The 27,135-nt window shown below is 38.5% G+C and overlaps 1 protein-coding gene across 2 annotated transcripts in view; it reads right to left on the minus strand.

Moving 5' to 3' along the window:
* LOC149788471 (calcium-dependent secretion activator 1-like) overlaps positions 1-7,403 on the minus strand; it is a 237,371-nt gene extending 229,968 nt beyond the window's left edge. For both annotated transcript variants that reach the window (XM_089974454.1, XM_089974453.1), the window contains exon 1: positions 6,473-7,403. In XM_089974454.1, the coding sequence (XP_089830580.1) occupies positions 6,473-7,270 (798 nt within the window). In that variant the 5' untranslated portion in view covers positions 7,271-7,403. The remainder of the gene's footprint in view (positions 1-6,472) is intronic.
* Positions 7,404-27,135: the final 19,732 nt, after the last annotated feature.

Here is a 27,135-nt window from a genome sequence, read left to right on the forward strand (position 1 = left end):
TTTTTTGCAGACAATATAATAAGTTGTTTGCACTTGCTATGAGCAAAAACCATGAAAAGAATTATTTGTATCTCCTAATCTGTGATTTCTGATGCTTTGACCTTCACAAAAATACCATATTTATGAACCTGAGATGAAATTTTAAATTTGGCCTTTCAGCCCTATTGTTAGTGAAAGAAACAATCCACGGTCTACTGTAGAATGTACAAATTTTGGAATTATGTCAACATCTAAATCTGTAGCAAACACCAACATTACCAAATATCTTCCTGCATAAAAGTAACATGCAATCTGATTAAATCAGTTTCTTTCAGCTGTTTAAGATCTGACAACTAAAGGATATACAGCAATTTACAATGCCATAAGTCATTGTGGAATGATTTCAAGATTTTTTGTGTGCATGTCAGCCAACTGAGCTATCAGTTTGAAAAAATGAGGGCTGACTTTTTAATACCATGGCTGGAAAGTAAACTGAGGAAATACATAGATCAATCCATACATGCTAATGATTCTTGGTAAATTGTTTTGAATGAAATAATTTAATGTCATCTGCCTTTTCCCCCATTTTTGATATTCAGTTTTAATGCAGCGAATACACACTTGATTTTGGTGCATAGAAATACCAGAATGCACCAAAATGCAATAGAAACACTGAAACGCAATATCGTATATACCATAGCTGGAAACTGTGAAATTTGCGACATTTTTTTTACAGAAAATAACATTTACTATTAATAGTGTCTAATACAATTTTTTACGTAAGTTTAAGTTTAATGCTTAATCTATTACTAATAAATACATATTAGTAATGATTTATTAATAATGCCAGGATGAATGAAATTCGTGAAAATCAGCAATTTAAATAGGCATTCAATGCAAGTGTAACAATCAAGACTTATCTGAATGATCTAAATACAAAATACATGAAAAAATGGCATGTCAAATAATTCCATATTTATTTTGAAATTTATATCACAATCTTCTGATCTTATGAGACTTTCTAACAGCCACATAGTTAAGCTCGAGTTGTAACACTTTCAACATTCTTGCCTACCCAGCTCTTTTGTACATCTTTTGATCAACACGAATGAAACACAGACATGGAAATTACGAATAAAGGTGTGCAGATTATTATTAATGTTGGCGTATATAATGCCCCAAAAATAAGCATCATTGAATTATTTATATTATTCATTAAGTTTTGATTATGAAATTAATAGTTACCATAAACCAATCGACACATTCTCCAAATAAATGCAATTAATGACCATGATCTAGTATCAGAATATTTACGCACACCAGACTTTGTAACAACAGAAATAAAGGACATGCTACAGACAAACCACAAATGATCTATGCAAAACTTAAGAAATATGATGAGGTGACACATACGACTGACTAGAATGCAGCAAATACGTGACAAAAAGTAAGAAAAATTGAAGGGACATACCACAGGACATAGAAAAACTGCTGTGGATCATATTCAGCAACTTGAGAATATGATTACACTAAGCCATCCTTTCGTAAGAGCTCTAATACGGATTAAACGCCATGCATTTTACTTTATGAAGATGAACAGCTAACTGACATAAAGAATATGTGCTGCACTGGACAGACTGTTTTAGGAGTGGATAAAACATTTAACCTCTGTGACACGCATGTGACTGTGACTTCTTATAAACAACTTTCTGTAACTGGACAGCGTACAGGACAACCACCAATTTTTATAGGACCGGTCTTCATGCACGACGTTAGAAGATGAAATTAGTAGACACAGATTTGACTAATCCGATGATGAAATGGAAATGGTCAAAGACATAACGACCGCATTTCCAGATTTGACTCATGTGCCAGACACCTTCGCAAAAACACTATGCCAAAACTTAAAGACGACGTTGTTGACAAAAAGGACCAAAATCTTATTTTGGTCAAAATATATGGATTTGAAAGAATTATGGACGCTGATGACACAATTTGTTTTGAAGAGAACTGTGATAACTTGGAGTCTTTCTGTTGGGATGCTTCCTCAAAATGTATTGACTACTGTCAGTCAAGACTGGAAAATCAGTTGCTGACCAAGGTAAACGGACCCAGAGATCTCAGAAACGCTAAATTACACATATTTGGGCAACGATTTTTTATTTGGAACGCATAAAATAACTGAAATGGGAGTCCTCCATACGCATGTAATAGGTGTGCGGCAAAATTCAAAGACTTGCCAGTCCTGCTTCAGACACCTGCTTTGTGGGAAAATGTGTTGATCAATTAGCTGTATTGATATTTACGACAGAATTCAGTGACTGAAAGACCCCTTGATGTACAGGTTGCCATTTTATAAGATTACATAAAAAAAGAACATGATGCAATAGCTTGGCGGCACGTTCAAAGGCTTTGACTGGTAACCGGGTGGGAAAATGTACTGATATTAACAGTGATTGAATTCAGAGGCAGAATGAACCAGAGATGGACATGTGGTCATTGATAAAAGTACATCATATAAACAACTTTAGCTTTCGTTATTGTGTTCATTTCTGAATGTAGCGGAATAAGCAGTGCATGTGACCTCAGAATCAAGACATGTTGAGACTTAGACAAAATGCCATTCATAAGTGGGTGACAAGTCGCCTAAAAATGTAAATGTCGCCTTCTGTTAAGAAAGTGAAAATGACTTTGCCCTGAGATTATTTAAGAGGTACATTGACTGACCATATCATATTATTTTTTAATGCTTCTCGCCTTAGCTCGGTTAGTTCTAGTGTTGTAGCAAAATGTATTCATCAAGGCATCTGTAGCTAGGCCTAGTTTTTATGTCAATTACGTTGACAAACAAACTCTTGCCCACTCACAAGCATTGTTTTGATAGCTGATTGAGCATTAACCCTTTTCCGAGTAAGGTAGCAACTGTCAATTTCCTGCGTGCTATCCTTTGATGATAAAACATACAAACTTGTGTTTTAAGATCAAAATCAGTGATCTGGATATATATTAACTGCCTCTTTTACACTATTTCATCATAAAATTAGTAAGTGAACCAGTAGGGCTAATGGGAAATAATGGCGGACTTCACTATGTCTGGGATGTATTAGTTTATTAGATTGTCTGTTTTCTTAAATCATTGGGAAAATAAATTCAAAAAAATATACAAATCATTGAAACCAAAGCCTAGGTATTATTTTATTAAAATATTTAACTTTAAAATGCAAATTATATAGGTCAGAAATGTATAGGACAATGCTATGTTGTGCAATTCCCGAGATGCGCTTTAAGGTCTAAGCTGTTTTCTGACTTGACATGTATTTGCGAAAATACGGGAAAAAACAGCAACTCAGATACTATTTATTTGCCTAAAATTACTACAAGTACGTATACAAATAAATAAACCATAAATTTGCGATCCTGTCAATAGACTGTTGTAATGAAACTATATTATAGTGAGTGATTACATTATGAAAACCTCTCCATCTAATAATAGATGCACTCACATCTGTGTTGATTCTGTAGAAAAGAAGGGACTGCAACTTTTCATGGTGGGACTCCTAGTTTTAAAATCCTAGTGATAACTCGGGGACCTATACGAGTGTATCTGATCGATGACGAATGGACTAACAACAATGGCGAGTGCGTTAACCATGTGTTAAAGCAGATTGTAAGGTGGAAATCAAAGCTACTGACAGAACTTGTATCTCATTTAAATAACTTGGTGGACAGACAGGCACAGGCAATTTCAAATTTCAAAGACGGATTGGGTGACACAAACTACCTAACAAGGACAAAAATTCTGCACAAAATTCAGACGATTCATTCTTAGACAGTAAATACATGACATCATCAGATGGACATTCAGAAATCGTGGCTCCGAGGACACGTGTAAAGAAACCAGGACAAAGAAAATGGAAAATAAACGAACAGTGACGAAACAAAAGACTAAGACAAGCAAAAACCATATATTGCAACCAACGCACTGATTGTTGCATGATAATTTCTCTTATCCTACATAAAATATATGTACTATTCACATGTTTTGATTTAACCAGCTATTTTCAAACTGATTTTCATAACCATATACGCAGCAAATCCAATGTTTGATTGCTATGAAACTAGTATCTTTACATTCCCGCATTTCTTGTTCATTTCTTTTTTATAAGGTTTAAATTTCATACTAATAGGACTTGTATCACAATTTTAAGGTAGGTTATGTGATGCTTTGTATGTAAACAGGTATAAACTAGTAAATTGTCCTTTGGAATATATAGTATGGAAACGTGTTAATTACTTGGTATATTTTAGTGAACGATATATATATATATATATATATAAATATACCACTATGTCGGCTATTGCTGCACATCGGGTAAAACTGCTCAACAATACATCATTTTTTGTTCATTAGGCTGTATGCAGAAGCCAAAGTCTTATCAGTTTAATTGATTTAACCCTTACTTCATGCAAGTGTATTTGGACACCTCTACACCATTCGTATGGAAGCGCTTACTGACGCTTCTACTCCAGTAACATAGAAGCACCTTTTGATGTCGGCTGTAAACATCAGCCATTTTAAGCCGGTTTTCATAGTGCCACCTTCAGGGAACCCCCCTTCTATCAGATATTACATTCATTTCTACAAATGACAATTACGCCAGATCACACAGTCAGTACTTACGAAGTTTTCAAGATTAGAATCACAACTATATAAGAGTAAATTCAATAACTTAGGTAAAGGCTCTGATATTGATGTAGGCAGCGATTAGTTTTTATAAATGATCAAATTCAGATGACTTGGTGATGTAGACACAGACGAAAAACTTGTAAATTTCGAGTATAAGAAATGGCAGCTACGGTTGGTCACGCAGCCTCACTGACATGTCGGTGAACGAGTTCTCTCAAGATTTTAAAGCAAATAAAAAATTCTTCCCTGAAAAATAATTACACAGCTATAACAATCGGATTTTACTCTTAAATTTTTCCACATATAACAGATGTGTACCAAAAATGTAAAATGTTAAAATTGCTGTTAAACGTAACATATACTACATTATTAACAGTTCACAGACAGGATTATGAGTATGGGGTCGAATAGGTAACAGGTGTTAAATTTATAGCGCGCTGCACTTTGTAAATATGGTCTATGAGGTAAAGGGATAACTTGGGATGTGTTCATTCCTGTTGTTGCTACCATTTAATCTTATTTTGTCTCTGAGTGAGCAAGTCTGGATTGCCTTATTTGTATATTAAGTTTTAAACATTTGTGTGTTATATAAAACAAATACATTTTGAAATATGCTCCAAAAATTGTCTTTGTGTATTAAACACCTTTCTGCCACTATCCAGTATCCCATACTCCTTTTCCAATAACAGAATAGGTTTAAAAAACAATGAATGAAAGACATGCTATTCTCGCATGTTTCTTTGCATTTAGACCATTATCGTGCATAATTCATGATAGTTACACTTAAACTATACAGTGTTTCACCTGCTGGGTTGCGCAAATCTCACACATCTCGGTACTTAAGCTAATAAGAAAAATGTTAGTTATTAATAACCACAATATAATAATCAACTTAAAAAAAATATTAATTTGTGTTTACTATTAATAGCTGAAGCATTAAACTCGTGTATAAATTGCAATACACACTGTTAATATTAAAATTTTTACTTTACAAACTGTCGCCAAAATATGCAGTTTCCAGCTTCTCTTTGTTTGATATTGCATCACTTCCAGAAAAGAAAGTACATATTAATTTATTATATAACTAATACTAAATGTCACAGATATGAATGATACATACACAACCAATATACACAATGGTATATACAATATAACTGAAGTGCATTTCGGTGTTTCTACTGCATTCCTGCATTTCAGCGCAGTCCTGTGTCTCTATGCACCCACTTGATTTAGCTGTTACATAGATGTTTCACATTCTATCTCACGATGATTTGTCCGATGCCATTTTACAATTTCATAATCATAAATCTGTATCAGTCAAATAATCAAATGATATTGTCAAACAAGTGACAGGAGCAGGTACCATGTATTAAAAAGCTACATCATGACATCCTGCCCTTGGTCACTGAGACAGTTATTCTGATTATTTTTTCAATGTGGACAAAAACAGAGAAACTATCCCTGTGTCCAGGACCAAGGAGTGATTCCACTGGTATCAAATTGTATCCTCTTTTGTTCAAACATGTACAAAAGTGTAAACAATTTAAATTGCTCAAACTGCCTGGTTATTTTGTTCAAGCTGACTTGGAAAGATAAGGAGTGGAAGGGAGGATTCCATGCTGCACAAAATGAAAGAATGTAAGAACAGCATCACCACACCTTCAAATGAAAACTCTTGTGTAATCATAATGACCCCTGCAGTAATGGTGTCATCACACCATCAATCCAAAACTCTTGTGTAACAATAATGAGTCAAAATGACAAATGCCTTGCAAATATTACCTGAAGAAAATAAAGATACATTACCTGACATGCATTGTACAGGATCTGGTGTTCATATTTCTTCACGCCAAGAATATTTTGGAACATTTCATATAACTGTTCTTTACTCAAAATGAGTTCCGAAGCTGCTGTAGTCAATCTCTGTGGCTGTTTTCGAGGATCTTCTTCTCCACGAAATATTGCATCGAATTTTGTCATCCATGAACTTAATACTGTCTCTTTACTTAATCCATCAATTTCTGGTAAACTTCGTACTCGCTTTTCTATATTATTTTTGAAGACTTCCCTAAAGTCATTAGCAGAGCAACCACCACTTCTGACCATGTTTGCAACTCTATCACTTTTTAAAAACACTTCATAATAGCTTTGCACAGCATTAGTAAATGCCTCGTCCGCTACAATGGTAGTCTCTCCACTTAGAAAAGAATGAAAACGTTCTTTGATCGTCTGCAGTTGTTGTCTTGTTACTTTAGTTTGCCTTCTTGCCATATCTGTTGGTTGCTTGGCATTAAATGGGTACGCTATGCATCGCATTACAAACACATACAACTGAAGCCGTTTTTTCCTTTCCTCCTCTTCCTTTTCTATCTTTTCGGCATCCTTTTCTATTTTCTCTCTTTCACTTGCTAAGGATGGACTCGGACTAGAGGGTCTGATGCTATTTGATCTAGAGTGACCTTGCATGCCCACTATTATGCTCAAGTTATCCCCACTGGCGGAGAGACTTCTCTGGTCAGCGCTTGGGATGCTGAGCACATCCGAATTTTCATCCTCAGCAATTTCATTGTCTGATTCCTCTTCGCTTGAAGATGGATCAAGCATTATGCTCCTTCAGTGTTAGACCTTAAAAAAGCTGGTGTAATGGGCTAAATACATACATGGCTCACAAATATCTCTGATTGATTCATGTCAACCCACTCTGATGCTGTACTGTCAAAACGGTTTTCAGAGTGTGCGCATGATTTTCTCGGACATCGGAATTTACCGGAAATTTACGGAAAGAAACGTGAACAAATATATAATGACAACGAACTTTATACAGAAATAAAATTTCTGCCTTTAAATAGTAACTTATTTTTACTTGAATCTGATAAAAACTAAATCGTTACATATATTAGACCGGTCTACGCTGTCAGACTGGTCCCTTTAATTTTTATCCACAGTTACAAGAGTCTGGTTCCCGGACCTCACTATACTACCATGAAAACATAGCCGCTAAAGGAACTCCGCTATCGGGCGATTGATTATTTAATTCTGAATATTATCCCTACGCCAACCAGCTCGGAGCACACGTCTCTATGTTATGAATAACAAAATAGTATCAAACTAGGATCCACTACTTTGTTTATTTTCTAATATATGCCTTCCTTATAATTTAACTAAGAACAAGTCTTCGCAAAATGTGTTAAGTGTTTTTGCAAAACGTAATATTGCTGATGCTTTTTGGAGCATGACCGTTGTCAAATCTTTAGTTTCGGAGGCGCGTAGGTTGACGTGTTGTCAGGGACTTTAATTTCGAGGGCAAGGACAATTCCTTAATGCCAAGACAGAAGTGATCGGTTTTGAGAAAACATCGGCACTTGTGAAGTTTGACCGCAAATATAATCAAACCTTAGTAATATGTACAAGTCCGACGCATGAATTACCCTGGTTCCTGGCCTTTATATAGCTAACACACACACACACACACACACAGACATTTGAGTCTAGGTTATTGGAATTACCCCATGGAAAAACCTTTTGTACCTGATCTAAGTCCGACGCATGAATTACCCTGGTTCCTGGCCTTTATATAGCTAACACACACACACACACACACACAGACATTTGAGTCTAGGTTATTGGAATTACCCCATGGAAAAACCTTTTGTACCTGATCTTTTTTCAGTAATTGTCCTTATCTTGTTGTCAACTTCGAATCTGGAAATTTACCGTTGGCCCTCATCCTGGTTCAATTTATGTGTCTTAGCTTTCTATATAATGTTGTTTAATAGCGAAAATGACTCATTCTGGTGGAATTTTTTATTTAAATTATTATTCACTGAAGATACAAAACACGCATCAATAATATTCTTGGACTGGAACGTTAATTTGGAATTAGTGAATGCAGAAAAGAATATTGTTGGGTTATATTATTGTGAGACATCAAAATACTGTTAGTACATCATCACACTTCAGGCCATTGCCACATTTGAGACAACAGGCATATGAACAGATTCAATATTGGAACTTATATAGAATACCACTGGAATTCAGATGGAATTTTAGATAGTTGGACTTGAAACAAAACTTTTTGTACAGTTTGGGATTTAATTCACACTACTGTAAGTTCTTCTTAAATTTGGGTTCGAATCCAAGGCTCGGCTAACGTGGGTATGTGGGAAAGCCTGCCAGTAGCTTCTCGTGGGTCGGTGGTTCTTCCCTGGGTTTTCCAGGGTTCTTCTTCAACCAGTTATACTGGCCGCCATGTATTGCCTATGCTGAAAATGGCATTAAACCCTAGAACAACAACAGCAAAAAAAATCAAATACACGTGTCAGGACAAAAGGGTCCGTATATATGGATATGTACAGTAAAGCAAAACATAAGAATATCATTAACTTGACCTGACAAGTCAGTGGAAAGTCATAGAATAACATGTTGATACACTCCATGCTCAAATTTATACATGCATTTTTTATTATATGTCCAAAGGCCATTTTTGAGAACAAGTGATGCTCACAGTGCAAACACAAGACCTTTCCCTGGGTGATAATTTTGAGTACTCACTAGTTTGATGCTAATCAAAATAGTTGTCAATCCAGGCATTTTTTTAGATATTCTACTTGCCTTGAATCAACGTGTCTACTGCAATAAGTGTCTGGCTCTGCTTTCTAGATGACTATTGATATTTCACTGACTATATACTGTGCAGTGACTAGATGAGATGTTCACGCCTCATGTAAATTGTTCAAGAACACGAGCTGGAAAGAAGACCCTCACAAATGTATCCATATCTTTAATTATTACACCGTAATAACTCAAACAGTCATACCATAGCGTTAACTTAAGAAGTTCCACAGGTGCCCGACGCGAGCTTAATGTTAAAAAAAGCAATTACCCGAAGGAAAATAATTTATACCGAGTGACCAAATTTCCTCAGATTACCCTGATGACCTGTTATGACAAAGGACTCTGTCTGTCATACTATTAAAAAAAGTCTATTTTATGGTATGATAGACAGGATCCTATGTCAGAGCGGGTCATGGGAGTAACTGAGGTAATGTTGTCACTCGTCATTATATTTTTCCTTCTAGTTATTGTTTTGTTTTGATTTTTCTTTTCCAACATTAAGCTCGTGTTGAGCACCTGTTGAACAGTCCATTTTAGTAAAAACTGTGTCGTCTGTGTCCAATAGTTGCATTGTCTAGTTTTAATATTTCTAAAACAAACTGAACAAATAAATGGGAGGAACTATGTATATATGTGTTGAAAGAAATGTAACTCCAAAACTTACGCAATTATGTAGCTACGATGTCGTAGCTTCAACATAGCCGCCCTCAAAGTAGAGGAATTAGTACAAAAATTATGGAGATTAATAAATACGGAAAACTACATCACTACGCTTCCGCCAACCGACTTTTTCAGGTCCCTCGCTATTGCGGTTTCGAGGGCCTTAACGCAACTACTTTTGCAACTTCTGTAGCCGTAGCAGCTAACAACATTCGTAATATGTGTCCCTCTGGGGACGTAAATATATTAACATTACGTGCCACTTGGCGGACAAACGGAATGCCTTATGTTAATTACGCCTTAGTTACCATGGAGATGGCAAACTGGGAACTTAACACAGAATCCATCTTATCCATTGACTACTCTAGAAATTTAGGACATACGAGAATTAGCATCACGCAATAGGTTTGTATGGAGACGCCGCTTTTGAAATAAACGGGAATAGTAACATTAAATTATTAATAGACAAAGGATTGAAAGTTTATAAGGACAAATGAGAATGGTAATACTAAGTTATATCTACCACACAAACACACATCCTACAATCCAGCAAGAGGTGTTTGATTACTATTTAAACATACATCCTTAAGTAGTATAGTGGGGAGATTTGGGGACAATGGAAAATCAAGTTTAAAAAATCGAGGGCCTGTATAGGGAAAATGGGACTTACTATTAATATAGGGACAATAGGAATGGAACAGGTGGAGTGACATCAGGGTACTGCAGATTGGTAACAATGTTGCAAGGAGCCGACCTCAATCGGAGCAAACAGCGGGAAAACACATAGAACGCTTGGCGGGAACGGGACTGGCGGAACATAGACATATATAACATATACAATATACAGACATAGATGGATGAACACTGATCTATCATACAAACAACTATACAACCCACACACAAAAATTAGGCAGAAAAGCAAATCTTTTCGAGACATATGAGTGGCCCTGAAAAGGGCCGTTGAGTTCTTCTTCCTCTTCTTCTTCTTCCATTTTCTACACTTCTTCCACCATCTTCTCACTTTCTCTATTATTCCCTTCTTCATTTCCTTCTCTAACATCCAGTCAGGATGTTCCATCAATCTATATTTTTCCTGCACCTTGCTCCAGTTTTGTTTCAGTCTTTCAAAGTCCTCTTTTTTCTTTCTGTTTTCTTTGTCCTTTCTTTTTTTTTGTTTTTTTTTTTTTGTTTTTTCTTTGTTGTCCTTTCTCTCCTTTTCCCAGTTATCTTTTATTTTATTCATTTCCACTTTCAGTACCTTTCTCGTCATTTCTTCAGCTTTCTTTAATTGGTCTAATTCCCATCTCACATAAGACCACTCTGTCAAATTTTCTATTTATTCTTTTAAAAAAATCACATGACTTTGATCACACCATCAAGTGCCTACTTCACTGTTCTAGCTCTAACATGCTGAGGTTGAATGAAGCCTCTTATATTTCTCCACTTCCTCCTCAATCATGTCTTTCACCAGATCTCTCGTTGTTTTCAGACAGGTCACAAAGTCTAGGCTACCTGGATACTTGCATTCATCTGCAAGCCTTTCTACTATATAGGATCCACCCACCATCCAGTACCAACTGTCTTTTAAATCATTGAATAAATTCATATTCCTATGACAACACTGGGGTAGCCAGACTGAGGCCGCTATGGTTTATATACATCAAGCAGGGACGTGACGGAAAATATCCCTTACACCCACCTCACATATTATCTACGATCCACACAGAAGAGAAGTGCAAAAAACCACAATATATACTTTCCACACAAACGTAAATACAAACCCAAAATGTACTATCCAAAACCACACTATCTACTATTCACACAGAAGAGAAATGTAAAAAAACCCAGATATACTATCATAAACCCAATATCAACTATCCATACACGGGAAGGAGAAAAAAACACACACACACAATATCTACTACCCCACAAACGTACACCCACTCATACAAACACAATATCTACTATCCACACAAATGACGCACCCTCATACAAACACACACTCTACTATCCACACAAACGTATGCGAATGCACACACACACACCAGGAAAGGAGTTAGTGTTTATAATCACGCTACTCCACATACACATGAATTGGCAACTTGAATAGATTCTTTTCTAGAGATTTGGTTAGCCCTGAAAAGGGCTGTTGTTTTGAAGTTCAGATGCAACTGACTAATGCTTACACCTCATCGGTCGGGCACCACAGATACATCGTCGACTCCAATCTTGCTCCCAATTCAGAGTTGTTCTTGGGAACTCAGATGGGGTTTGATTGGCTTTACAATCCCAGTCCTCCATCTGAGGGATAGTGAAGACAAGTTCCCTCTGTCTTCTCATATGCTAGACCCGTGGATGCTGTGGTTGTTGTGGCTGCTCTGGCTGTCTTTCAAACTCCTCCTAGTTTTCCATCTGGAGAATCACGACTCTTGGTAGTGGTTATGGCATTTTCTGTAGCTAACGTGGTTCAGGTGGTGCTACTATTGCCTGTGGAGGCGTTCTCACCTCAGGCTTCACATCACACACAGGTCTCAGATGAGGTGAGGGAGAATCCTTTCCTTCTTCTCTTCATTCTATTTCCTCTCCTCCTCTTCTATTTTCACACTTTCTTCTATGTCCTCCATAGCCAGTTCGTCCAGGAGGCGACGGACAGACTCCAGGTGCATCTCATCTTCAAGCAATTTGGTGATTGTGTTACTCATTATTCGTAGTTCACGAATCAACGATGGGTAGCCAGACTAAATAGCGTTCCCTGTATCTTTGTCACGTGCGAACGTGAGTAAGACATGCCCTGTTATCAAAACTTACAAGACCATCATCATCATCATCATGATATTTGGATTATAGACGCTTTCGCCCATTAGGGCATGTGTGTCTGGTTTATGTCCATAAACTGACTATTTAATTGATCCCGGGGGAAGGGATTAGAGAGCCTCATCTCCCTGGTATTACTGTAATCATAGATCACTATTTAATTGAGCCATCAGATCGTGGGACTTATACCCGAAGGCAAAAGTCCTAACGACCTGCATGTAAGGCATTCATGAGTGGGAATGGACCCAACACACACTCTTGGTAAGAAGAGATTTCATTCTGCGATTGAACGCGCCAGGTTTCGACTCAAGCAGTATGTAACGTCCGCTGAGATTGGTCGCAGCGATGACGTCACATCGGGGCACGTGGTTTTTGAATGATGGAAATAGTTCCTCATCTACGTCAGTGTACGATATCCGAGCGAGGCAAGAAAGCAAGGAACTCGGAAAACCGGCCATGGATGTCGTGTACTTCCAGAAAAACCAGCTCGTACTTATTTCAAATCTAGTCCAGTTATATAAATGGACAATCAAATGCCAACAATGTGTAAGCCACATGTGCAATTTTTCAAATCAATTGAGTCAGAAATTTTCAAAAAGGTTCATTCGAAGTAGGAATATAGTGTACAAAGTGTACATTCGATATGCTAATTAAATACCAATCAGAAAAGTCGAAATGACTCACGAATAGTTTGTATCGCGCATTAGAGAAAATAGTAGAATAAAAGTTTTGATGGCGGTAACAAAACAGGTCAAATTAGGATTAAAAAATAGAGATATAATCAAAAACGGTTATCAGCCAAATGAAAACCGTATACATTCAGGCAACGTTAGCAATCTTTCTTTTCTGTGTTGTTCTCTGTGACTGCTATTGTGGAGCAGGCATCTTCCGGAAAATGTGTAGCTGCTCCAGTATATGAAGGCTTCGATGGGATGTTTCTAGGTGGCGTCACTGGACTTACACCTCCCTTGTTTAGCAGACTGCCACGTGTTACAACTTCCCCATTGAACTTCCATGGTGTCACAACATTTATCAGTTCAGCTAAAAATGGTATCCACCGTTCAACAGTCATTGTTCTGGTGGTGCGCCTTAACACTGGCTGCCATTCATTCGTGTTGACTGCTCCCTCCCGTCACTCTATGCCTATCCTGGTGAATTCTTATCAGCGGATTGTAATAAAGGCTCATACAACTAGCAGAATATTATTCCTCTTTAGTAATTCAGTATCCTGTGCTTGAACACATTCTTTTATCCTGTGTTGCTGAAAGTACATTTTTTCCTGCTTTTTTCACCTATGACATTAAGAGCCCTCCTGCTATCAGTATTTCTCTTTGAATTTCTTTTGGTCTTCGGGAGTGTGGTACCATGAAGAATAACCACTGGCTTCCTGTTGTTGTTGTTGAGTTTAATTATAGTGGCATGCGCACAATTGTGCATGTGCCACTTTTTTCTGACTGCACCGCAGCCTGCTACTTGTTCCTGGGGAAGGTTATGGTGCCACCTCCCCCAGGCTTTTATGGATTCAAGGAACCCTGATAGTTTGGCCTCAGTCTGTGGGTCCATAAAGGTCCCTACAGTTGAATGGTTGGCTGTCATTAGTGGGAAGGAGGGCTCGGGAACGGTCCTTCTTGCTTTACATCGCTGGTTTCTTGTTGCATTTGCCTGGTGTTTCTTGCAATTTTTTTTTTTTAATTTTTTTCGATTTTAAAAAAAAAAAATTTCTTCTTCAAAATGTTCTAAAAGGAGGGGGGATGTTCTATGCTGTTTATAGAGGTTCTTAGTAGAAATCGTGTATGAAGAGAGATTTTCAAGGTTATTATGGTATTACTAGTCGAGGTGCTTAGGGTGTGTTTCCTACGTTATGTTATTTATAACTTTTTAGATATTACCTCTTTAAGTTATTTATTAATTAATGTTTTTAGAGATTGAATGTTATTTATACTTTATTTAGCAAGAGACCGGAGTCCTAGCCGATTACACGGTTCGTTAAGGACATCTAGGACCGGAATCCTAGCTGATTACTCGGTTCGTTAAGGACATCTAGAACATCCGATTTTGCGGTTTCATTAGCTTTTTATAGGTGCTTCGTAAGTGAATTATTTATTAATACTTTTATAAAACTGAATGATATGTTATGGATTTTTATGTGGTGGCTTCTAAATTTATTTAGCTAGTTACTGGGTCTTTTGGTTTTGTGGGGATAGTAATTATATTTTGTTCCTAAGTCCTGCTGAGTCTATGAATTGATTTATATTTTGATATGCTGATTGTTTATTTTTATTAGAGTCCATAAGTAACTCTGGGTATGTGTTTGGTGATCCAATCTCTTTTTGGTTTTTGATAAATATTTTCCGAGCGGGTTGATATTTTGGGCATATATTAAATACGTGGTGTAGATCTTCGGTGGTGTGGCAGTTAAAGCAGTTAATGGTTGCTGGTTTGGGTCCTATAAACCTTCCAAAACTGCTTGCTAGTTTAGTTTTTCCAGTTATTATCCTGTTTATGGTTTTCTGTTCTAAATAGGTACCCTTAGGTAGCTGTATGTTCCTATCTACGTTTCTCTGGGTTTCATGGTGCTTTTTACCTTTTGTGGAGGAGTTCCAAAACTCTTGCCATGTTTGGTCTATATATGTTTGTGCGAAGCTTATGGCTTCTGTAGAGCTATAGTTAAGCTTGATAGAGTTTTGATCTCCTAGTTTGGTTTTTGCAACTTTGTCTGCTGTTTCGTTGCCAGAGATTCCAATGTGCGACGGTATCCACAAGAGCTCGACTAATTGATGTGCTGTGGTGATATCGTTGATTAATTGGCATGCTCTGTCGAGGAATTGTTCCCTCGAGTGTGTATTGCGATTTTGGATCGATTTGATAACGCTTAGGGAATCGCTTATAATGACTGCTTTAGGTATTTGGTTGTCTTTGATCCATTGTAGTGATTCAAGTATAGCCCAGAATTCAGTGGTGTAAATGGAGCAATAGTCAGGTGATCTGGATCCCGTTTGTATATTGAATTCAGGGATGACTATTGCTGCTGCTGTTCTTGGTGGGTTGTTTGTTTTTGATCCATCGGTATATATTTTAACATAGTCCGGGTATTTTTGGTTGATTTCGTTTACCAGTACAGGTTTTAGTAAGTTTTCTTGTCCTTCTTTATTGCCTAATTTGGTAGCTTCAGTGTTAATCCTTGGTGGTTTTTGCAACCATGGTGATTTGTTCTGGTCTGTATTGTTTGTTACCTGTTTTTTTAGTAGAGGTATCTTTTCTCTTAGTTCAAGGATTACTTTGCCACTTGGTGTGATGGGTATGATTTTGGGTTTGAAGACAGCTTTACACTTATTTATAGCTATTTTGGTGGGATGGTTGTCTGGGTGGGTATCTAATCGAATGGAGTATCGGAGGAGCAGTTCTTGCCTACGTAATTTTAAGGTAAGTTCTCCTGTTAGTGTTTGTAGTTCTTCTAATGATGTTGAGGGGAGTGTTCCTGTGCATAATAGTAAGGCTTTTCTCTGGATAGTGTCAAGTTTTTGTAGTACAGGTTGCTTAGCCGAGTTATATGCTTGGCAACCGTAATCCAGTTTTGATCTAATTAGGCTTTTATATATCGTGAGGAGGGTTTCTTGGTTGGATCCCCAGTCAGTCCCTGTGATGCTCCTGAGCAAATTGAGATCTTTGTTACAATTCTGGGTAAGTTGTTCAATGTGCTGTTTCCATGTGAGGTGGTTGTCAAAGAACATTCCTAGGAATTTTACTACTGTTACGTATTTGATTAATTGATTTTGTATATAGAAGTTTGGATAGACTAGGTTGTTATTTCGTTTGGGGGTGAATATGATTGCCACAGTTTTTTCATGAGATATTTAGAAACCCCATTTGTCCGCCCATCTCCCTATGTTGTCTAGGCTCTGCTGGATTTCTTTAACTACTGTGTTATTGGCAGGATTTCCATTCCTCCATATGCCACTATCATCTGCAAATTGTGACAAGTTTATTTTTGCGGAGGCTGCACTGAGGTCAAGGTCGTTTACCATTAGGTTAAATAGTAAGGGACTTATTACACTGCCTTGCGGTGTTCCATTTTCAAGTGAAAATTCTTCCGAATGGGTGTTGCCTATTCTTGTGGTAATTTTCCGGCCTGTGAGGAAATCGCCAATCCAGTTGAACAAGCGTCCAGTTATTCCAAATTGGTTTAATCTGGCCATTAGTCCATTGGTCCATACTAGGTCGAACGCTTTTTCTAGGTCTAAAAAAACCGCTATGAGGTTGCGATTGGTTTTCTTATGTGCGTTAAAAGCGAGTTTGATGTCTGTTTCCAATCTGAGAAGTTGGTCAGTGGTGGACCGTTTGTTCTGAAAGCCACATTGATTTATGGAGAGTAGGTTATTGGTTTCTAGATGGTGTTTTAACCTATTTGCGATTATTGTCTCCATTATTTTGCAAATATTGTTTGTAAGGGAGATGGGTCGGTACGAATTTATGTTGTTGGGATCTTTACCTAGCTTGGAGATTGGTATTACTATGGCCTGTTTCCATTTGGTCGGTAGTTGGCCTTTATCCCATATCCTATTAAAGAGTTTGCTTATGGCTATTGTTATATTGATAGGTAGTTTTTTGTAGATAATGTAACCTAACTGATCCTTACCAGGGGATGTTTCGTTTTTGGATCGTAGGACTATCTTCCATTCATGTACTGTGATGCCGCTATGTAGGTGAGATTCTTTTGTTCCTTGGTCTTGAAACATTTGAAGTTGGGTTCCCTCCATTAGTTTTTTGTGTTCTTGAAAGTTTCTGGTGTGATTATTGTTGCTACTCATGTTCGAAAAATGCTTCGCTAGGAGGTCTGCCTTATCTTTATTTGTTATGACAATTTTAATTTTTGGGGCTGAGGTAGTTGCTTTCCCTATGATGGCTTTTATCTTGTCCCATATTTGTTTTGAGTTTGATTTTAGACTCAGTTTAGAGCAAAAGGTTTGCCATATATTAATTTTAGCAGTTTTTATAGTTTGTTTTAGTGCTTTTTCTTTATCTTTATATTGCTGGAAGTAGATAGAATTTTTGGTGCGTTTATATTTATTTAAGGCCCTTTTTTTTGTCTTTATGTGCTATAGTGCACTGTTTAGTCCACCATGGAACAGGGTTTTTATTTTGGATATTAGTTGTCTTTGGTATGCATCGGTTAGCTGCTTCTATAATTGTGTCTGTTATGTTATCATAATACATGTCAATACTTGGGCTTTCTAAGTTATTTGGATTTACTCTAGCTAGTAATAATTGGAATTGGTCCCAGTCTGCCTGTTGGTACCTCCATTTAGGTGGGGTTTCGTTTGGAATGTGTTGAGTTTTTGTTTGAATATTGATTGTGATGGGAAAATGGTCACTTCCTAACGTATCTTCCTGATCCACCCACCAATTTGTGATTTGAGCCAATTTTGGGGTAGTGATGGTTAGGTCTATGGCTGAGAGAGTGCCATCCTCAGGGTTTAATCTAGCGTTCGACCCGTCATTTAAGATGACCAGATTGTTCTCAGTTATCCATTTTTTAACCATTTTCCCTCTTTGATCTTTCTTTTTACCTCCCCGTAATTCACTGTGTGCGTTGAAGTCGCCACAGATCATTAGATTGTTGTTGTTGTTATTAGTGATTGCCTTTAGTGAGATTAGGTTGGTAGGGCAGAAGGTACCCCCTGGGTCGTATGCATTTATTATTTGAATGTTTGTGGTTCCTATATTTATCATTACTGACATTATTTCGATGCTATTATTGATGTTTAGGTTATGGGGTACTTCTATTACTTCATAGTAGATTAGTGTATCTATTAAAAAAATTGCTAGTCCACCCCCTTTCTGCCCCATGGGTCTGTTTTTAAAGATTCCCTGGGTATAGCCTTGCAGTTTGGGCAGACGTTTGTGTTCTTGTGTTACGAGGGTTTCCTGTAGGCAGATTACGTCTGGTTTTACAGCCGTATTATTCAGTTTGTTCTGCAGTTCTGATAGGTTTTTAAAGATTCCTCTGCAGTTCCATTGCCAGATGGTGGTTTTATTATTTTGTGTACTATTCATTGTTGACGTTGTCTTTATCTGTTAGTCTTGTGGTCCAATCAGCTAGTATGGTGAAAATGGTTTTGAGGGTTCTCATTATGTTACTGAGATCTTGCATTAGGGTTCCCATTGTTAGGTTCATTACTTCCTGTATTAATTCTGTGTTGGTGTGTGGGTTAGGTTTGGGGATGTTTGTGGTGACAGTTTTGTTTGTATCTGGAGTGTCATCAAGGTGGTCATGGTTTGTTACAATGTTGGTTGTAGTTTTTGGTTCTTTTGTTTCCTGATTCGAGGGTATGTTTTGTGGTGCAATGTTTTCCCTTCTGATTCTGCGTGGAGAATTTTGGTGCTCATTGATTGTTTCAGAGGTAGATTTTGGTGTGTTGGGGTTGTTTTTACAAATAATGTTTTTGGCAGAATGGTAGGTGAGGTGTTTTTCGTTCATTAAGTCCACTATTTGTTTCTCTTTTATTGCAAATCTGCATTCTGCCGATCTAGGATAATTGTTTTCTTTACAGTTAGTACATTTTTGTTTAATTGTGTGGCATTCTCCTTTGTGTTGACCTCCGCAGTACTTACATCTTGGTTTGAATCTACATCTGAGGGCATAGGGTCCCCAGTGCAGGCATTTGGTGCAAAATCTTGGCCTATTTATGTAGTTTTCCAGCTTATGGCACACTCCTGACTGTCCTAGTTTTATTATTGAGGGTATTGGCTCGGTAGCCTCTATAACTGCTTTGTTTGTTCCTTGTCCCTTGTGGTTTTTAAGACGATATACTTTGGTGGTCTGTGTTCCATTTGCTGTGAGTTTATGAAGTAGGAGTTCATTGCTTATGTCCTTGTTGTATCCGTTTAGTGCTATTACTTTTTTAAAGATAGTGGTTTTAGTGGGTTCAGCCAGATTAGTTGTGGTTTCTCTGTGTTTGGAGTTCGAAGTGACTCGTGTTTTCCTCTGAGTGCTGTGGTGTCTCTCTACTTTGATCTTTATTGGGCCTATAGTTTCAATTTGGATGAATTTTTCCACCTGTTGAATTGTGCTGCATTGGACAATCAGGTAGTTTCGCCTTGGTCTTATCAGTTTGAATTGTCCAGTGTGAATTTTGGCCAGTGCTGTCATAATAATATTGGTACTTAGACTAGTAATTCTGTTGCACCTGCTGCTTATGTATATAGTGTGTTCGATGGAATGATAATTGTAAATTTTGTTTTGGGGGTTATGTTGTTGTTTTATTTCCTGTTTTGAGTTAACCTTGTGGTTTTTTTTTGTTGTTCTTTTGGGGTTTTAGCGGGCCCTTGCCATTACCTAGGTATGTGTTTTGGGTGTTTTGGGTTGTTTGGGGTCTTTCGGTTGCCATATTAGTGATGCTGCTGGGTAGTTTTGTAGTGTCTAATTCATTGGATTTGTTCCCATAGGTTGGTGGTTCCTTTGCTGTTATTATCCCAGATGGTCCAGGAGTTTGGCTTGAGTGTATAGTTTCTTTCCTAACGTTTTGATTTATTGTTGTTTGCTTGATTTCCTGTTGTTTGTTTGTGTGCATGTTTCTAGAATTTGTCATTTCATTTTTGGTGAATTTTTGGGTGCTGGTTATGGTTATGTGGTCTAATTGTGGAGAGTTTAAGGTATGTAGGTTACTGTCAAATTCATTTGTTAGGTTTGGAATAGTGGTGTCTATATCTTCATTTGTGTTTGGTTTTTCCGCTTCCTTGAAGAGAATTGGCGATAGTATTGGCATTGTATTTATATTGTTCCCTGGAGTGTAGTTTTCTATTTCTAGTAGTTTCTGTTGGTGGGGTGGGGGTGTGTTAGTTATGTCTGCTGGGTTGTGGTTTGTTTGGTCTGTGTTTGTGACCAGAATTTGGGGTCCCAGTGTGATGTTGGTTGTATTCGAGTTTGCTGTGGTTGGTACGACTTGCGTTAATCTTGCTTGTTTTACATGCTTATTGGTGCTGTTTGGAGTTGTGATACATGCAATATTTTTACTGATTTATTGATAGGGTTGTTTGGTGGTTTGTGTGTTTGCGTGTTTGGATTGAATAGAGCCATTTGTTTGGACCTAGTTTGCATTCTTCTACTTAAATTGCGTATAGCATTGAATGTTGACTTATCTTTTGTTTTTGTCCTAACCCAGTCTGCTCCTCCGCTAGAAGTCTCTCCTTTGTTCCTTGGTTTTCTGTTACGTGTTCCTATCGTTCCTTTGTTTGAGAGTTCCTTTGTTCTGTGCAATTCCTTTGTTCACGGCTTGGCGGTTTTCTAATCGTTTCCTCTTCTTGGTATTATTTCTTTGCTTTTGTTTTTCCTGTTCCTTTATTCTGTTTTAATTGGTGATGGTGGTGGCCGCACTCAGTAGAACTTTTAAAATTATACACCAAGCCGGTTCTACACAGTAAACAAATCAAGTAAATTGAAAGATAGTTTTCAAACTTGGCTTCTTGTGTCAGTTTCAAAAAGGCATCCACGTAGTCTGCGAAAATGCCTTTCTGAGTCTCGTCGCCCTTGTGGTACTGTTCTTTCATGGGAAAGTGGTAAATTTCGTACACTTCTAACACTTGGTATCCCGGGTCCAGAGCCTTACACAATTCCATGCTGACCCACGTTCCAGTATAGGCGCTTTTGTTCCTGGGTATACTGACAAGATCGGTCTTGGTTGCACGTTTCGGCACAAGTACAGCACAAAGGAAACATCAGTTTTCCTTGGTAATGGTGCGGCAAAACGGAATGGTACAAGTCGGTTGGAGGCAAAACTTTGCACTTGATCAATCCTTCCAATTGTCGAATGTTGTCCAGGTCGTCTGTTCCGTCAGCAATTGTGGGTGTCCTGCGGAAACGCGACACTAATTGGATACGTAAGGATACAGCGAACACACCTCAAAGTATTTTATTTCTTTTCCTTTCTCCTCGTCAGTTTGGTATATAACACATATGGCATTTGTCCGTCCTCCGTACAAACTGTACCGAGGGTTCAGTGGGTCCACCACCTTGTAACTGTCCACGATGCATTTAAACTCAGGATCGGTTTTCCAACGGTGATCGTACTCGTGTTCCCACGTTTCCACTACTTGGTATTCTTGCTGTTATAACTTAAAGTGCCAATGACAATTGGCCTGGTACAAGTCTTCCGTAGTCCGTTGTAAAAACTGATTTTTAGTGTCACGTTCAGGGTAACAGATGAGACATCCGTGAAATAAGCAACCGTTAAACTCGTACACGATTTGAGGTTGTTCTATTTCCCAACTATCCATCGAATACGTTCCGATGATCTTCTCGCCTACTCCGTTGAGGGTTTGTTAGATCCATTTGTCTTCCTTGTAGTAATGTAGTCAGCGTATGGCTTCAACCGAGTATTGATGTTTGTCAATGTTTGTCTTTTGAGCGCTGATGACATCCAATGTGTTTTTGGGCATGAATCGCTGGCGGTACACTAAGTAACACGCTTTGGCAATGGTGGCAATGGTGCGGGCTTCTTTCAAAGGATCGATTCCTCCGTGCTTCATGAACAGTTCTCGAATTTTTCCACAGCAACGCCTTAAAATGTCGACGTAGGAACGACAATACTTAAAAATTTCTTCCTAAAAGTCGAAGGGTCCGAGGCGTAAGCCTAGTACCAAGCGTAGAAAGTTTCTCGTTGTTCGTTTTACATGTTGTTGGGGTCGTAGTTCTGAGCTTCAGGCAAATGTGGTAGAACGCATGTTGATTGGCTTCGGTATTGAGAAAGTGCGGAAAATAACTTTTGGCCATATCTGACATTCTAAACGTTTTAGGCATTCGACTTAAAGACATGGCCAAGTAACTCAATGAAGATTTAAACTGCACTTGTCCCACTTTCATGGTAATGATTTTGGCTTCGTTCAAAGTCACGGTAGGACGTTCCATACATCGTTCCGTATAGTATCTGAGACGAAATTGCCCAATCTCTGTAACGTTCGATGTCCCATTGGCTCCACGTCTCTTCGATGGGGTCTAAGATCCATTGTGAGAAATCGGCTTGCATGTTCGCTCCCCGATGCACTTCTCTCACACATAAATTTGGAATGTGAATGCCGGTCTCTTGCATGCATTCGATATCGAAAAAGATGAAAATGCCCCTTTTCTGGTCATCGTCTTCCTTTTGATATGTGGAATGGTATTCATCCCCAGTATTCATTTCACCCTCAAACCGACCAGAACGATGAAAGAGGACACACAGATCGAACTTCTGATCAGAGCTTTGCGTGGTGTCGTACGAAAAGTTTCTTCAGAGAAGCAGACGGACTACTAACCTTCATTTTGAGATAAATTCAAGATACTTGCTATATCTGTCAGAAGAAAGGGTATTAGTCTACAGAATGTCCAGACCGTCAAAAAAGCATGACAGGTGTCAGAAGAGACAAAAGTCAAGGTTCCTGTAAACATTGTTAAAAAAGGACATAGATCTTCAGAATGCTCTTGAAAAAAAAGAGCAAGAGCAAGAGAGGGGATCAGAACAGGAAGAAGAAGAGGTACTCTTCCTAAAGGAAGAAACCAGGCACTTCCAGGAAGAGAAAAAAGAGAAAAAAATAAGACGACGAGAAAGCAAGGAAGAAGAGGAAGAAAAACATGTGAAAGTGAAGAAATTTAAAAACGATTAAAGACACAGAACAAGTCTACGAACGTTTTAAAGTGCTGTGTTTTGAATTCGATTGTAAAATTTGTACCATAATAGACCAGACAAAACATTTAAGTGCATCTTGGTTTTGATTTTTAGAATAAGGACCTACACTCACGCATTCACACACGTACTTCAGGGCCTTAAAAAAAGGGATTTTGAGTTTTAATTGACTTTGGCATAATGAATGCTATCTATTGTTTGAGAGAAGTGGGTGTCCCTGAATAGGACCGTTGGGTGTTTGTTTAAAAAACACTCAGGAACGGGACATAATCCGCTTAACTGCCCTAAGCATCTGCCACAGACAGGGCCTACTTCTGGACTTGCTCCTGTCGATGATGCTTTGGTAGAAATCACTAGGGATGGTATCGCAGATGAAGTAACAGGGCTAGGTTGTTTGGGTCGGTAAGATCTTGTTCTCTCGGGTGGTATTAAAGAAGTCTGATACATTTATTTCAGAATCCTTAACTCTGCTAAAATGTCTAAGAGCATCATTAGTAGTGAAGGGGGGCACCCTACGGACAATGGGAATTAGCATTACAGACCCCCTTGGGCAAATCTACGGACAATGGAAATTTAACATGGAGAAAAATCGTGGGCAAATCTACGGACAAGGGGAATTAACATGGGAATAAATCGTGGGCCACTTTACGGACAAGGGGAATTTAACATGGCGATAAATCGTGGGTCACTCTACGGACAAGGGGAATTTAACATGGGATTTTTTTTAAAAATTTTTTTAAAAAAAGGGGTAGGCAATTCAAAGACTATCTCTTTTCGAGAAATATGGCTGGCCCTGAAAAGGGCCTTTGGTTTATGTTAATATGCCCTTAACATAAAGGGCATTTGCTACATCTTCTTTTCCTCAAACTTCGTCTTACAGCAGGGCCATACATCAGAGTCCTCTTGAGGCAACCTTGTCTCTCTATATAGACTCTTCTTATCCACAGGCTGCTGTTGGTCCTGTGGACAACGGTCCACTTGGATCGGACATACATGAGCATGTCCGTTCTGAACATCATTGTTGACACAAGGGTTGAAGATTCAACGTCTGTCCACATGTTGAGGCTCCGAGAATAGGTGAATCAATGCAGTGAACGGCGCTTATTTATAGGGACAGGAAGGATTGAAACGGATTGAGTTCATTCACCAATCCTAACACGCGTTACAGAATTCAGTCAGCCCGCATCCAATCCGAAGAGAGCAGTCTGTGACGTCACGTAGTCTATATAGATTCGCTAGCGCTTGTGTGCAGTCAATCTATGCGACAGTGATTCAACATGACGGAAACTCAGAAAACGATCCATTGGGGTGCACCAGCAGGGGAGACTGCCCAAGGGAACTCGGACTTACTTTCAGAAGAGGTGAATTGGGATTTTGTGGATTTTCTCTCCTCGCAAGAATTTGTTCCGGAACCTTCGTTACCTTCTTCATTACCGCAAGTGGAAAATTTTAGACAGAGACAGAAAGAAGAATTGGAGAAATTTATACAACGACAAAAGGAAGCGGAACAGGCTTTTCTCCTACAGCAACAGCAACAAGAAGAAGAGGTAAGAAAAAAACAACAACAGCAACAGCAAGAAGAAGTAGCAGCAAAGAAACAAGAGGGTGAAAATCAAACGGTCACGGTACTGTTGGACATTTTAGCAGAGTTAAGAAGTCTGAAACAAATGTATCAGACTTCTTTATCACGACCGAAGAGAATACGACCTTCCCGAGCTAAACACGTCAACCCTGTGACTAAGCCTACCGTACCACCCTTAGTGATTTCAACCCAATCATTATCAACATTACGCAGTCCAGAAGTAGGCCTTGGCCGTGGCAAAGGCATAAGGCAGTTAAAGTTGATTGCTTAAACTCACCCTTTCACCATGAAGAAAAAAGGCCCTTTTCAGGGCCACCCACATTTCTCGAAAAGAAATACAATTTCAATTTGCCAATAACTCAAAAAAAAAATAAATAAACCCCACCCATTTTACCCTTATAGTACGTGTCTGTGTATGAGTGCGTGAGTGTACGTTCTTATTTTAAAATCATAACTCAAAGACTCTTACCTTATATCATTCATTTATTCTTTTCTCCATTTTTTACAATCCAATTCACAATTCACAACACAACACTTTAATTAAAAGTTCATTGACTTCTTCTTTCTCCTTGTTTACTCTCTCTGTTTTTTAAATTTCTTCACCGTCTTTTCCTCATTTTCTTCCCTTCTTTTCTTCTTCTCCTCTTTCTTTGCCTCTTGTAAACAGAATTGTCTTTTTTCTTCCTCTTCTTTCTCTGAAGAATCCCTCTCTTCTTCTGAAGAATCCCTCTTTTCTTCTGACTCCTCTTGTTTCTTTTTTGGGCAATCTGGAGACCAATGTCCTTTTTCTTGACAATAATAACAGGTATCTTGACTTTTGTCTTTTTTAGTCCCTGTTTTTGTTCGTTTTTGACGGTCTGGACACTCTGAAGACCAATGCCCTTTCTTCTGACAGATATAGCAAGTATCTTGACTTTTATCTCTAAAGGAAGGAGAGTAGTCCGTAGGCTGGTCTGAAGAGAATTTTCTAATGACCCCTCGCAAAGCTCTGACGAAACGTTCCATCTGGTTAGTCTCTTCCATCGTTGTGCTCGGCTTGAGAGTGAAATGAATAGTGAAAGGACAAGACACACACCCTTTTATATACGCTGGTCTGCTATGACTATAAAGTAGCTTATGGTGTTTGAACTTGAGTCATTTGACTTTTTGCTTTCAAGATGAAACGATCCCATTCATTCGAGAAGAAAGAAGAAGAAAGAAGTAAGAGGCAGAAACGTGATCTATCGCCTCGTACCAGGGCTGAAATCTTGGCACAAATTCATGCCAGTGATTTTGAAGAGGACATGAGTGAACCAGAATTTGAAACCTCTAAACCAAGTCCATCACCCTTTGTCAACCCTGAAAAGTACTATTCCATTCGAGAGACGGAAAAGCGCTCCTCTAGAAAATTTAGAACCACGGCTTACAAATACACGGTGAAGTTTAAAGATTTCAAGGCTGAAGTACCGTTAGAGAAAGCAGAAGTGTTCATCACCGAGGTGTGGGATTCTTTGCTCACCGCACTCAAGCGACAATGTCAACCCAAAGAAGACGATCGCTTGAGACTTTCCATACAACACGACGGTTTGAAATCCCCTGTTTGGATCGAGTTTAGCACCCCTGCAGAATTGACTGCTTCCAAAGTCATGGACAAGATCCAACACGTACAACAATCTAATGATCAGTTTGACATCACCGATGGTAAAGCCACACTGGACATGACCCACGTCTCTCCTCCTCAAGGGACAGGACGCAAAAAGATGTTATTGGTGGACGACCTTCGCAACACCAAAACAAGTCTCGTCCGAATTGACAACCCTCATGACCAGATGTGCTTAGCCCGTGCCATCGTGGTGGGACGAACCTATGCCAACAAGAACGACACGGTAGAATGGAAAAGAACCTGGGACACTATTCAACGTTCCGACCGAGCCAAACAACGAAATGAAGCAGAACTCCTGTTACAACAAGCCGGACTGCCCAAAGACACACCCTGCGGCATTCCTGAGATGCAAAAATTACAAGATGTCCTAGCTCCACGATACACCTTGAAAGTGCACCCTCAAGAAGTGCGCGGACCTCTATTGTTTCGAGGGCAAGACTTTAAGGACGGAAAATACATTCATGTCTATTATCACGATGACCATTTCGATACGATTACC

The sequence above is a fragment of the Sinohyriopsis cumingii genome, chromosome 11 (genome assembly GCF_028554795.1).
Source record: "Sinohyriopsis cumingii isolate HCF-2022 chromosome 11, ASM2855479v2, whole genome shotgun sequence".
NCBI lineage: Eukaryota > Metazoa > Mollusca > Bivalvia > Unionida > Unionidae > Sinohyriopsis > Sinohyriopsis cumingii.